The 13,703-nt window shown below is 45.7% G+C and overlaps 1 protein-coding gene across 2 annotated transcripts in view; it reads left to right on the top strand.

Moving 5' to 3' along the window:
- Positions 1-13,703, top strand: part of PLEKHA2 (pleckstrin homology domain containing A2) — a 95,471-nt gene that overhangs the window by 21,098 nt on the left and 60,670 nt on the right. For both annotated transcript variants that reach the window (XM_063139283.1, XM_063139284.1), the window contains exon 2: positions 9,214-9,377. In XM_063139283.1, coding sequence (XP_062995353.1) covers positions 9,237-9,377 — 141 coding nt within the window. In that variant the 5' untranslated portion in view covers positions 9,214-9,236. The remainder of the gene's footprint in view (positions 1-9,213; positions 9,378-13,703) is intronic.

Below are 13,703 nucleotides of genomic sequence, written 5' to 3'. Positions count from 1 at the left end.
CTTGAGTAGGCCTCTGCTCCAGCCTGGTATTGAGGTTCTCCGAGTTGGGCCTGCCTCCTTTGGCGTCATTGCTCCTTGGGTCTTGCAGGGTGTTCAACCTCTTCTGAGGTGGACTCCCCCCTCTTCCTGAGGACCCCAGGCTTTTCCAGGGGCTCAGGCCCCTGTTGTAGTACAGGCCCTCACAGACCCTGGGCATCCTCCTCCATTGGGGCATCTAAGTCTTCCTCCTCCTCAGAGTCTTCGACAGGGGCACAATGCACGGCTTCATTTCTACTTAATCATGTGGACCATATAGTGCTTCCCTGTGGCACCGGCTACACATTACAGGGGAAGATTATTTATTTATTTATTTATTTATTTATATAGCACCATCAGTGTACATGGTGCTGTACAGAGTAAAACAATAAAATAGCAAAACCCTGCCGCATAGGCTTACATTCTAATAAAATCATAATAAAACAATAAGAAGGGGAAGAGAATGCACCAAACAGGCACAGGGTAGAGTAAAACTAACAGTATAAAAGTCAGATCAAAACCAAGTTTTAAAAGCTTTAGGAAAAAAAGTTTTTAGCTGAGCTTTAAAAGCTGCGATTGAACTTGTAGTTCGCAAATGTTCTGGAAGAGCAACTTTGTCCACCATTACTGATGTCTATTTACTATTACTGATCTTCTCACGAGGACACTTCCACACACAAATAAGTTCCAATTGAAAATATAACCAAAAATAACAACATCTCACTTACCCACTAGTAACATCCACCTACCTACCCTTGAAACATCAGGGTAGAAGACATGAAAACATGCGGGGGGGAGGGAACATGACTCAGTAAATATATGCTACATATAAGTACCAGCTGCACGAGCTACAACATCATGACGCTGACAAGCATTGAGAGTACCGCTTCTTCACAGCTGTACCCAAGCACAACATTGGATTGAGGACAAGTGGGCATAGCAATCTTGATAAATACCAAGTTTATAACTTATAAAAGGGATATAAACCCATCTTCTCAGCTGTTTGGGCTAGGGGACAAGCCCAATCCAGAAGTTTTTATGGGATGAAGGAGAATCAGGAGGTGTCCTTGGCTGATATCCCTACAATTACATAGTTGGGTGGTGGCACACAGGTCCAATCCTCACTCAAGGTCCCTAACGTCACCAGTTCGAGACCTGTTCAGGACTCAAATGCTGGTTATTTCAAATCAATGTGTAATCACTGCTCCTCTCTGCCCACTCGCTCTCCCAGTTTTCCTTCCCTTCTTTAATTTATTTAATAAATTTATTTGCCACTTACCATATCTAACAAAAATCTCTTAAGTGATTAACAAAATCAAAATTTAAAACACATAATAATAAATGCCAAAGGCTCCCTGTTAAAGTGTTTAAAATAGGTGCACGGATCACCTGATCACAGGCTTCCCCACTATTGTGGGTTGTGTTGGCTTTCTGTTCGCACCGAACATAAGCCACCTTTTTGGGCCTGCGGGCACATTTGGGAATCTGAGAGACTGTTTTTGGCCCCACCACAAAATGGCAGCCATGGGAGGTGTGGCTAATCACGCAGGACAAGTAACCTGCCCAAAAGGCTGAGACTAAGGCAGAGGTGGGGTCTGAGCCCCAATATGCTAAACAACTGATTTGAACCCATATTTTTCAGTGCCAACAGAAACAGAAGGCAAACTCTTTTTCTCCCTCCCCTCTGCCAGCCCAACTAATCCCACCAAGTCTTACTTAGAGTCCCTTCTCTCCTTCCCCGCCCCCATTTTCTAGGTGGCTGGGCAAACTGCAAAGCCAAGCCACCATCTTCATTTCTGATGAATGCCTCTGGACTCCATGTCTGGCCCGGAGGCATTAATCGGGAAGGAATCTGGCAGCGGCTGGAAGCCATCGCTTTGCTTTGAAGCTTTCCCAGCTGCTGGTAAGAAAACTTCTTAATAAAAAGAGAAAGTGAGAAGGGTAGGGCATCTTGACGGGCACCAAGAAAAGTGTCTGGGTCACACTTGCGGCTATGAGAACCACATTGCCCCAACTCCAGATTTACACTGTAATAATTATTTCTAAATTTGCATCTATGTATGTAGATTAGCATATGCAAAACTGTGTTGCCCTTTCTTGTCTTTGGTTTCACGTTTCCTCTTTTTGGCTGATGTGTAAAGGGTATTTCCAAACGGACTGCTCTTAGAACTTGCAATCCAAAGACTTGGGGCATCTACTCCGTCTTTTGGTCCTTGACAATTCTTTTGTGGCACGGCCAGGGCGATGGCCTGATAAGGGCCATCCTTCTCTAGGAGCCATGCAGAATTCCTTGATGAGTGAGCTGTTGGGGTTTCCCTGAAGGCAGAAAGTTTGAAAAACCCAGCACTGGGCTAAAAGTTCCAGTCGTTGCACTGTTTGGGAAAACAAATGTGACTAATTCACATTTGGCCTGAACTTTTGTGCTGGAGTTCTAGTAACTTTTTCGAAGTTTCCCGTTTGCAGAGGGGTTTCTCTGTGAGTTTTCTCAGGAAGTTGCCCTCTCTTAGCAATGGGTGAGGATGGAGTTAGCTTGGGTTTAAGAGAGGGTGATTCTTTGGTTGGGACAGTGTTTTAAGACCAAGAGAGTAGGCCACTCTTGGTATAGGCGAACTGGCTATTAATTAAAAATAAGTTTAGACTCCCCTTCCCATTAGGGACACCAGGGTGGTATGTAATAGCCATAAGAAAAACTGATCAGAATCATTCTACATTATAATTAAACAATTTAGAGGAAGCTAAAAGCGAGGAAACCGTTTTATTTATTTATTTATTATTACATTTATATCCCGCCTTTTTTCCTCCAAGGAACCCAAGGCGGCGTACATATTCCTCCTCCTCCTCTCCATTTTATCCTCACAACAACAACCCTATGAGATAGGTTGGGCTGAGATTGTGTGACTGGTCCAAAGTCACTCAATGGCCGAGTGGGGATTAGAACCCGATTCTCCCGACTCCCAGTCCAACACTTTAGCCACCTCACCACACTGGGTCTCATGCCAAATAATATCCTGGTCTTAAAATTATTGGGCAAGTAAATAGGCTTTGACCTGGCACCTGTCTTACTCCTATGTGTAAGATTGGCGCCATTCCAAAGTTGTGGTGCCACCACAGAGAAGGTGCTGATCTCTTATCACATGACAAATTTCATCTGGTAAGGGTACATGCAGAGACATAGGGTTTACCTCATTCTTCCCTCATGACAGCCTCATGCGGTAGTTCAGGGCTGACAGATAATGACTTACCTAAGGCCACAGACTTAGCTTTATGATAGAAATTAGAATCGTAGAATAGTAGAGTTGGAAGGGGCCTGTAAGGCCATCGAGTCCAATCCCCTGCTCAATGCAGGATTAGCATCTAGGCCTCACTCTCTATGCCACGCTACCTCTTAAAGATTTCAGACAATTGGGCAGAAGAAGCTTTTTGTTGATGAAGAATGTTTTCCTCCCTTTTCTGCCCTCATCATGCCACCGTATGTTTGGGCAGGTGGGCGATTGATTGATTTGATATGTACTCTTTCTTTGTACCAAGAAAAATGGTACTCAAGGTGGCTAGCTCAAAATGTTATGGGTTAGTAACTTCACAGCATTCGAAATCTATCTGGGGCAGCCGCTTTCTGCCTCTGCCTGCAGAAGTCAGTTTTTGGACTATCCCATGTGACAGTGCTACACAGCTACACAGAACCGGGGTCATCCCATGAAGCTGTTTGGTGGGAGATTCAGGACAAATAAAAGGAAGCACTTCTTCACAGAGCGCATAGTCAAACTATGGAATTCACTACCACAAGATGTAGTGATGGCCACGAATTTGGATGGCTTTAAAAGGGAATTGGATAAATTCCTGGAGGAGAAGGCTATCAGTGGCTACTAGGTCTGATAGCTCCAGTATCCGAAGCAGTAAGCCTATGTGCACCAGTTGCTGGGGAACATGGGTGGGAGCATGCTGTTGTACCGTGTCCTGCTTGTGGGTCCCTGGCTGAGAGCTGGTTGGCCACTGTGTGAACAGAGTGCTGGACTAGATGGACCCTTGGTCTGATCCAGCATGGCACATCTTAAGTTCTTCTTCATGGTCTCTGTGCATCACACATATGGGCTCTGCGCCTGCGCGGAGCTACTGTTGGGAAACTTCTAAAGCTGAGCTTTTTGGCGGGAACCCTCCCCCACTCCATAGTGCGCATGTCTAGGGGGGTTCCCGCCCAACTACCGTGTACCGCCCATCGACATCGAGGACCCAGACTGCACGATCTCCGTCGACATCGAGGATCCAGTCCGCGCAATCTCCATCGACATCGAGAGTAGAGAACACACCCTTGCCTCTGACACCGAGGAACGATGTCGTGCCATCCGTCTCCATTTCGGAGGGCGAAATAAGGGACTCACCTCAGAGACAAGCCCCTATGCAACTTAGCTCTCATACAGCTCCTATATCAAGAGCACCACAGGAAAGACAAGGACGCTCTCAACAATACCGATGAGATTCCCCAGAGTCCATCCACTCTACGATACCGAGAAATCGATATCAATCATGTTCCCCCTTCTCGGATAGGGACAGACGCTCCGACATCTCATCCCATGACTATGAGGAACCCTGTCGACATTGACACCACGACAATTATTACTAATATACCTCTTCTCCACGGAGACCACGAGAACAAACCTTTACATGCTCACAACAATGTACATCGGTACCGTACTCCGCACCGAGACACGATATCGAATCGATTCAATATCCACGCGACCTTCCTGCTATATCAGCATCGTGGGAAGGGGAACAAGAGCAAAACAATGAACAGCATCTAGCATTACAAGTAGCCTCTCCGCGTTCGCTAACGGACGACTACCAGTCCGATTCGGCCTCTTATTCTTCTATTGCGCCTTCCACCGCTTCTCCAGATGGAATAGTAGCACCGCACGAGCCACTTTCAACATCTGAAGATCTCGCCCACTTTTCAGACCAGATCCAGCGCATGGCACAATCCCTGGGCCTACAAACATCACAGCCGCTACAAGCATTAGACGACCCAATTTTTGACGTCATAAATACAGAATCGGCTTTGCCAATAGCCATTCCTTTTGCACCGACACTTTTACAGACAATCCAACAATCTTGGAAACAACCCGCATCGATTCCCCCTGCATCAAAGAAGTTGGAAAATATGTATAAAGTCCTAGAGAAGGATGCGGAATTCCTTTTTTGTCACCCGCAACCAAACTCGATTATCGTTGAGTCAGCAGGCAGACGTCTAGACCTCACGGGAAGGAGGTTCTATTCATCAGCCTCACTGAGCTTAAAAGTATCGAACTATCAAGCCACCATGGCGAGATATCAAGTTTTCTTACTTGATAAAATCGCCTCACTTTGCAACAGCTTAAGTGACGATCAAAGAGAACTTGCCCGGGTCTTTACAGATGAGGCAATAAGACTTGCTAAACAGCAAATTCATACTTCAAAGCACCAGACTGATTGTGGTTCAAAGGTAATGGTTGGTGCCGTCGCACTCCGTCGCCATGCATGGCTCAGATCGACTGCACTGTCGCAAGAAGCAAAAACCCGCATCAAAGACCTCCCATTCGATGGCGAGGGATTATTTGACTCCAAGACCGATGAATCCATGGACTCGGTACAGAAGGCCAGGACAACGGCTAGAAAAATGGGACTAACCTTTCCTACTCAACAGTTCAAACAAAGACGCTGGTATAGACAGCCACAAGCTCAATACCAAAGATACCAAAACTATCGCCCCAGATTTCAACAAGGACGCTTCCAGTAGCAACAAATACAACAACAGAAACCAAACAGGGGCCAATTTCCCTCTTCACGAAACCGATTCCAGAGACGTAAAACGGACTTCAATAACAAACAGCGGCTTTGACTGGACAGTCAAAACCACCAAACATATCACCCCATTCGGCCAACACCTATCCAAATTCCTCTTGACATAGACATACATCACATCAGACAGATGGGTCCTTTCCATAATTGCACAGGGATATCGAATACAATTCGACACACTACCACCATCCGGTATCCTTCGCACTACAACCCCATCAACACCACTAAAGCAAGAGGTCCTATCCCTCTTAGCAAAGGGAGCCATCATCAAAACACCAAGATCCCAAATACATCAGGGATTTTACTCCCGCTATTTCACCGTACCAAAGAAGGATGGCGGCCTACGTCCTATTTTAGACTTAAGAGACTTAAACACTCCGGATGGTCTCCCTAGCCAATATACTACCACTGCTCTCAAAACACGCCTGGTTCGCATCAATAGACCTGAAAGATGCCTACTTTCATATCGACATACATGCCCAAAGCCAACAGTACCTACGATTCCTCGTCGGACAACAGGCATTCCAATTCACAGTGCTACCATTTGGCCTGTCCACAGCGCCACGCGTGTTCACAAAGTGCATGGCAGTATGTGCTTACTTACAACATCAAAAGATCCAAGTCTATCCTTACATAGACGACTGGCTGATAGTCGCACAATCCTGCCAGTCATTAATACACAATCTACATACCATACAACTCTTACTTCAAGACTTAGGCCTTTACATAAACAAAGAGAAGTCTTGCATAACTCCAGCAAGATCCATAAAATTCATAGGAGCAATCCTCAATGCAGACCTATGCAGAGCATTCCTCCCCTTGGACAGGGCAATAACCATCATCAACCTAGCAAAAACAATAAGAGGACGAAGCAAACAAAAGGCCATTACCATCCAAAGAATGTTAGGACTGATGGCATCTACCACTATGGTGATAAGACTTGCACGTCTGAAAATGCGAAGAATGCAACTGTGGTTCACAAGAGCATTCAATCCAACACAAAACGCAAGGCGAATCACACTTCACGTACCACCAGAAGTGGCAAGGTCACTACTATGGTGGATGTGAAGATCACTTCACATGCTCGATGTTAGACGAGCGCTGGCATTTTACAAGTCTCGCACAGACACCATCCGTAAATCACAGCGACTCTTCATCTGTCATACTGGGCCTCGGAGAGGTCTACCTGCATCAATACAGAGAATATCATCGTGGATAGTTCAGACCATATCTCTGGCTTATGATCTAGCAGGCATGACACTTCCAACGTGTGTCAAAGCCCATTCCACCAGAGCAGTCGCAACGTCTACTGCTTTTAATAGAGGTGTTTCAGTCACAGAACTGTGTAGAGCTGTAACATGGTCAAAGTCTACAACCTTCATTCGGCATTACAGACTCTATATGAGAGCTAGAGCCGACTGTACATTTGGAAGAGCGGTCCTGTCATCAATCCTGCACTGACACCTACTCACCTCCGGTAAGTCAGCTTGCTAATCGCCCATATGTGTGATGCACAGAGACCACGAAGAAGAAATGCAAGTTGCTTACCTGTAACTGTAGTTCTTCGAGTGGTCATCTGTGCATTCACACAACCCACCCACCGTCCCCGCTTCGGTGTGGTGCTACATTATATAAAATAAATACTCCTCGGTACCGAGGCTAAGGTCTCAGGAGAACTGAGGAGTTGGGCGGGAACCCTCCTAGACATGCGCACTATGGAGTGGGGGAGGGTTCCCGCCAAAAAGCTCAGCTTTAGAAGTTTCTCGACAGTAGCTCCGCGCAGGCGCAGAGCCCATATGTGTGAATGCACAGATGACCACTCGAAGAACTACAGTTACAGGTAAGCAACTTGCATTTCTTACAGTTCTAATGGCAAGGGCATCTCCAAATCCAAATTAGCACAATATTATCTTTACACCCATACAATGCAAGTTTTACTCACAGGGCTTTGCTACATGTACTCTAACTGGGAGTTTGCTTGTGGTTCTTGCGTGTGTGTGTGTGTGTGTGTTGGTGTCCTAGGTTTTCTTCCAGTAAAACCCAAACAAAACCGAGTCGGAAATGACTGAACGAATAAACAACAAACAATGGGCCCACATTAATCATCTCCATGTTGTGTGTTCTTCGTTCAAAGGCATATTTGAAATAAGCTGCTGTCAGTTATGGGTATGTAGTCTGCTTTTATGCTTTTTATGGTTTTAAATTTTGAATATTAGTTTTTAATTGTTCACCGTTTTAAATCTTTGTAAACCGCCCAGAGAACTTTGGCTGTGATGTAATAACTACTACTACTACTAATAATAATAATAATAATGGGTCACGTGGGCTACATAGAGAAGGAGTGCAGTACTTCTGACTCGCGAGTCAAATCCATCTTGCCGGTGGTTCCAATCCTGCCCTCCGGGTTTCCTGGCTTTTGCGTGTGTTTTTTTATCCTATTTGAAAAGGTTGAAATGCCTCTCCTAAGTCTTAATTATCAGCAGTAAGAGCTTTTAGCTACAGTGTGCTGGGATTTTTGGTATTTGGTTCCACCCCTTTTGCCTTTGGCCCCGCCTACCACTGGACCGCAGCCCCTAGGAGAGCTTCTCTGAAATTGAATTCAGCCCTTGGACTAATAGAATTTCAACAACCCTGGTTTACAGAAAGTAAAAACAGAGCTGCCTGGTGAGCCTCCCTGGATAAGTAATTCTACGACTGGGGTGCCACCACTGAGAAGGCCCTAAGACTTGCAGTCCTCTGCTGGACCTCATACTTGCAGCATGGTCTTCTTGGAGTATCTCAGCCTGGAGCAGTGGAGGGAAGGAGAGACAGGTGGACATTTTTCCCCCTGAAGGCTGATTGGCTGTTGCAGAGATCAAACATTGTCATTTCCTTACGCGATGCTGCATTTTGACACTGAACTCTTTTTCGCCATTATCAATGGAATTAGGCCCTGGCTTGCAGAGTAGGGCTGCACAATTTGTGATCCACCAAACTGAGCGTAGCAGATTCTAGATCAGTGCTCTTCAATTGGCCCAGATCCAAGACTCCCAACCTACAACATGGGAACCACATTCACAATTTCACAATTGCTTAACATGGCAGCAACAGCTTTGTCGCGATCCACCTGGAGTGATCTCACGACCCACTTTTGGGTTGTGGTCCATCATTTGAAGACCACTGTTCTAGATGCTTGGCAACCCCTCTGAGGTTTTGCTTTGTTTCGTTTGTCCTGGGCAAGCAACAGCATTGTTCTACGGTGCTGCTTCAGCGATGGTGTTGCAAGCTGCATAGACCAGCTCTGGAGCAATGTTTAGGAATGGGCTTTGCATGAGGTAATTGTGCATGCTAAAGACCTGGGTCTCATCTGTACATGCCTCTGATTCACAGGGGGATGCTAGAAGGAGCCCGGAATGCCTTATGTGGATCGTCAGAACCGAATCTGTGGGTTCCTGGACATTGAGGACAATGAAGCCTGTGGAAAGTTCCTGCGAAGATATTTCATCCTGGATACCCAGGCCAACAGCCTTCTGTGGTACATGGACAATCCCCAGGTGAGCTTTTCTTCTCAGGTGTTGGCTCAGTCTCTAGGAAAAGCCTATTTTGTCTGTCTGTATGTTTATTTATTTATTGCATTTATATCCTGCCTTTTTTCCTCTAAGGAACCTGAGGTGGTGTACATAATCCTCTTCCTCTCCATTTTATCCTCACAATAACAACCCTGTGAAGTAGGTTGGGCTGAGAGTCTGTGACTAGCCCAAAGTCACTCAGTGGGCTTCCATGTCTGAGTGAGGACTAGAACCCGGATCTCCCGACTCCCAGTCCAACACTCTAACCACTACACCGCACTGGCTCTGTTCCCACATCTATTCCCATGTTCTTGTTCCTTAGAGGCATACTCAAGTCACATCTAGACATCATGGCATCCTCCAGGCTGCCCTGGAAAGTGGCAGCTCTTCTCTGACATCTCTGGAATTCATTGTAGAATCACTTTTTAAATTATTCTTTTAGACAGGGCCGGCCCTACCGTTAGGCTGACTGAGGCCATTGCTTCAGGCAGCAGGTGCTGTGAAAGGGCAGTTAGTGATTTAATTGGTTGTTACTGTATTTTTACTGCCAGGGATAGGGTGAAGTGTTTGTGGAATTTTTTTGGCCTCAGGTGCCCAAATAACCTGGCTGGATTAGGTACTGTTCATCTTGTCTTGGTGTTGACCCCATTTGTTTCTCCGCCTCAGGCAACGAAATGCTTTGGGCTGACCTTGCTTTTAGATTTACATACAAGTTATGGAACAAAAGAAAGAAAGAAAGATTTTTTGCTTCCCTTACTTCAGTGCCCCAGAAGTCATTTGGTCAACTAGATTAGATGGGTTTCAAGTTACTTCACAGTTACCGTTGGGACTGAAGCCACACTAGAACATGATATTAATTGCCTCAAGGCAATTGACACACATGTTTTTTTTAAATATAAATAACCGCTAGGGAGAGAGCAGAAGCAGGATTGGGGCCATGGCATGCAGGGTGGTAGGGTTAAGCCATCTCCCCTCCCCCCATGGTCCCTATGAAAATTCGCCTCCCTTCTGCAAGTTGCTGTTTACCTCAGAAGGGAAGCTCCTATTGCATCCTGCTTGGGCAACTAGTTAACTTTATTTTTCTTTTAAACCAATGCCATGAATGTCGATTGCTTTCACAGAATTAAAATCCTGCCTAATTTAGACCTAAATCCACCCTAAAATATACATTGATAAATCGGTCGCTGACCTTCTAGACTGAAGAGTGGTAGAGCTCTTAATTATCATGGGGGAAAGGTCTCACCAGAGTACGGACTTAAACTATGCCAGCTTCCAACCTCTAAGTTCCCACTTCCCTGAGAGTTGCACTTTTGTAAGGCAAAGACATTAAAATATACACCCAGACGACATTTGCGATCGTCAGAGGAGGCCCTGCTCGTCATTCCGAGACGAACAGACTGTCGTCATGAAGAACCTCAACGGTGGGCCTTCTCTGTAGCGGCCCCCACCCCTCTGGAAAACCCTCTCTCGTGTGGTTCGGGAGGCGGAAAACATAACATCCTTCAAACGCCTCCTGAAAACGTGTCTTTTCAGACAAGCTTTCCCTGAACTATAACTTATTCTAGTTTTATATAACATTTTTAGAAATAAAACAAAAATAAAGAAGGGCAGGAAGCCTGGAAGGCACATTGGTATTCATGGGACCCTTGCTGGAGACTCCAGGTCTATACTAAGTTAAACTGGTTTAATAGAGAGAGCAACAGTTTGGACTGAGAAGGTGGGGATATAGAGATTCTAACAGGAGTCTCCAGACCTTCACTAAACTACAATTCCCAGCATTCTCAGGGAAGTCCAGGGTCAGCTCCAGTTTAAAGGGGGCCCTGGCAAAGAGCTCTGTAGTGGATTTCCACCTGCCCATGTCATTGGGCTCCTGCCTTACTTGTTCCCCCAGCCATGGACTTATGTGGAAGAGGGCTCTGTATCTGGGAAGCCACCTGTCCTTTTGATTTTGTCAACACCAGTGGCAGGTGCTGCAGGGCATTGTGGGAAAATAAAAATGGCGGGCAGCTTCACAGCCACTGCCACCAGATAAGCTGGGGGTCACGGGATCAGGCAGGTCGGGGGCCAAGCATCTGTACTGGGGACCCTGGTTGATTTCTGCTGCTGGTACTGGAGAGCTCCATGCACTAAATTAATATAAATTGGATCTAAGTCATCTTTTAGTAAATAGATGATGCATATTCCAACGACTGAGAAAGCTTCCCCTTGTGGGTATAGCATTGTAGCTGAGTCACAGATCAGGATGTCCCTGGTTTGACTCCCACCTCTGACATGAATTCATTAGGTAGCCTTGAGCGAGTCACTCTCTCCTAGGCCGGATCTACATTACTGCTTTAAAGTGCTTTATAACAGTTTTATAGCGCTTTAAAGCAGTAGTGTAGATCCGGCCCTAGCCTCAGTCCATCCCTGCGTGCAATATGGGGAATAATAGTACAGACATTCTTACACGGTTGTCGTAAGGATTACAAATATGTCATGCATGTAAAGTGAACGCATGAAAGTGCTATACAGATATGTATTATGTAGTAGTAGCAGTAGTGACAACAATGTTGTAGAAAAGGAAGAGGAAAAGGGAGAAAAAATATACACCACCGGCCATGGAAGTTAAAGAACTATGGCAACAGGTAAACATTAAAATTATTCCTCTAGGCTCACCAGTCACTGGCATCACATCAAAAAACTATACAGAAAACCTTCAGAAAATGGGCCTACCAAAATACATCCACACCAGCATCCAGAACGCAGTCTTACTTAAAACCTGTTCAATAGTCAGGAAATTCCTGAATCAGAAAAAGATAGCATTACCTGGCAAAGCCTATCATGTTCATCTAGAAAAACCGCCACAAGCGAGAAAAGAGGATGATGATGATGATGATGATGATGATGATGATAATAATAATAATAATAATAATAATAATAATAATAATAATAATAGTGTAAAGTCCAGAACGGGACTTAAGCCATTTATGGGATGTGATGCTGGTATCTGGTAGCCTGTATTCCAGCTCTCGCTCTCTCTTCTGACATACTGCTATGTTAGTGATGTGGGTGAATTTCTACTTTGAGTATGGATGATGTGAAGAGGATCTTCCACAGAGAGAAAGTTTGAAGCTTCTGATCATTTCCAGACGGCGGCTATGTGGCTATTATACTGTGGCTGCCGCTTTTCTGACTCCAACCCACCTCTGAGGGTGTCCTAACCTTGAGTCCCTGGTGTCCATCGCTAGAACTAGGCAGGGGAGACTTGAGCTAGGCCAGAGGCCTGTTCACTAAGCCAAAGATGCTGGCCTGCTGACTAGGCAACAATAGGAGGCCTGGCTCATACTATTTATACCAGGCCTAGCCAATCTAGAGGCTTAATACTGGCTGCCCAATCAAAGGGGCGGATGTTGCACATCCCTGTTCCCTTTGGTACTCTAAGGCCTGAGCATTTGCTGGGCTTAGCTCCTGACTCAGTCTCTGGAGTCTCCGACACTCTGCAGTCAGGACCTCAGGCATGGACCATGCTGGCACCCATGAAACCGAAATGTTCACCCCTCCCTGTGAGGCCAATGTGAAGCTCATGAGTCCAAAGAGGAAATCTGACCCAGTGGTTTGCTCTGACTCATATCATGCCTTCCTCTGACTGAGCATCTTGACAGGGAAACTGCAGCAGATCCTTTTATCTGGGAACCCCCCCAGTCTGTGGTCAGCTGGGCTAAGTGATCTGTGTTCTGTACAGACCGGGAGCCTGTTTACAGAAGACGGTGTACATGCAAGATTACACTCTGACCTGGTTTGCACGACTCAACAGCCCATGGGTTAAACAACCCAAGGACTGTTGGGGACAAGCGAGAGAGCCGAACCCGCCATTTCCACATTCATTCAGCAATCCATGATTGGCTCCTTCATATGTTGCTGAGTGTGATGTGTGAATCCAGTCCACTGGGTTGTTGAGGGGCTAAACAACCCAGCAGTTAACCCAACCATTTTGATTGAGTACTTAACTATTTGGAGTGCCTCCAGATGAAGCTTTTATCGGGCAGTCGCTCTGCCTCATTCACGGACTTTTACAGGTTGGAGGACAGACATTGTCATCTTGCACTTGTAATCCCATGTTTTCCCACCGCTGCTGCTGTCATTTTTTCTTTTCTTATCCCAAAAAAGTTGGAATAGGTGCAGGGTATCTTTCAAGGGATAACGCTGTCTGGAAGCACCCTGGATTTATCCATCTGGGATAACTGCCATTGTTTCAGTTCAGTACTTATCTGTTTGGTAAACATTTCAGGTAGCCCTGTCAGTCCAATAGAGAAAATTAAAAAAAAAAACAGC

The sequence above is a fragment of the Elgaria multicarinata genome, chromosome 12 (assembly GCF_023053635.1).
Source record: "Elgaria multicarinata webbii isolate HBS135686 ecotype San Diego chromosome 12, rElgMul1.1.pri, whole genome shotgun sequence".
NCBI lineage: Eukaryota > Metazoa > Chordata > Lepidosauria > Squamata > Anguidae > Elgaria > Elgaria multicarinata.
Note: the sequence above shows the minus strand (reverse complement) of the source record. Positions and strands in the feature narration are given on the sequence as shown.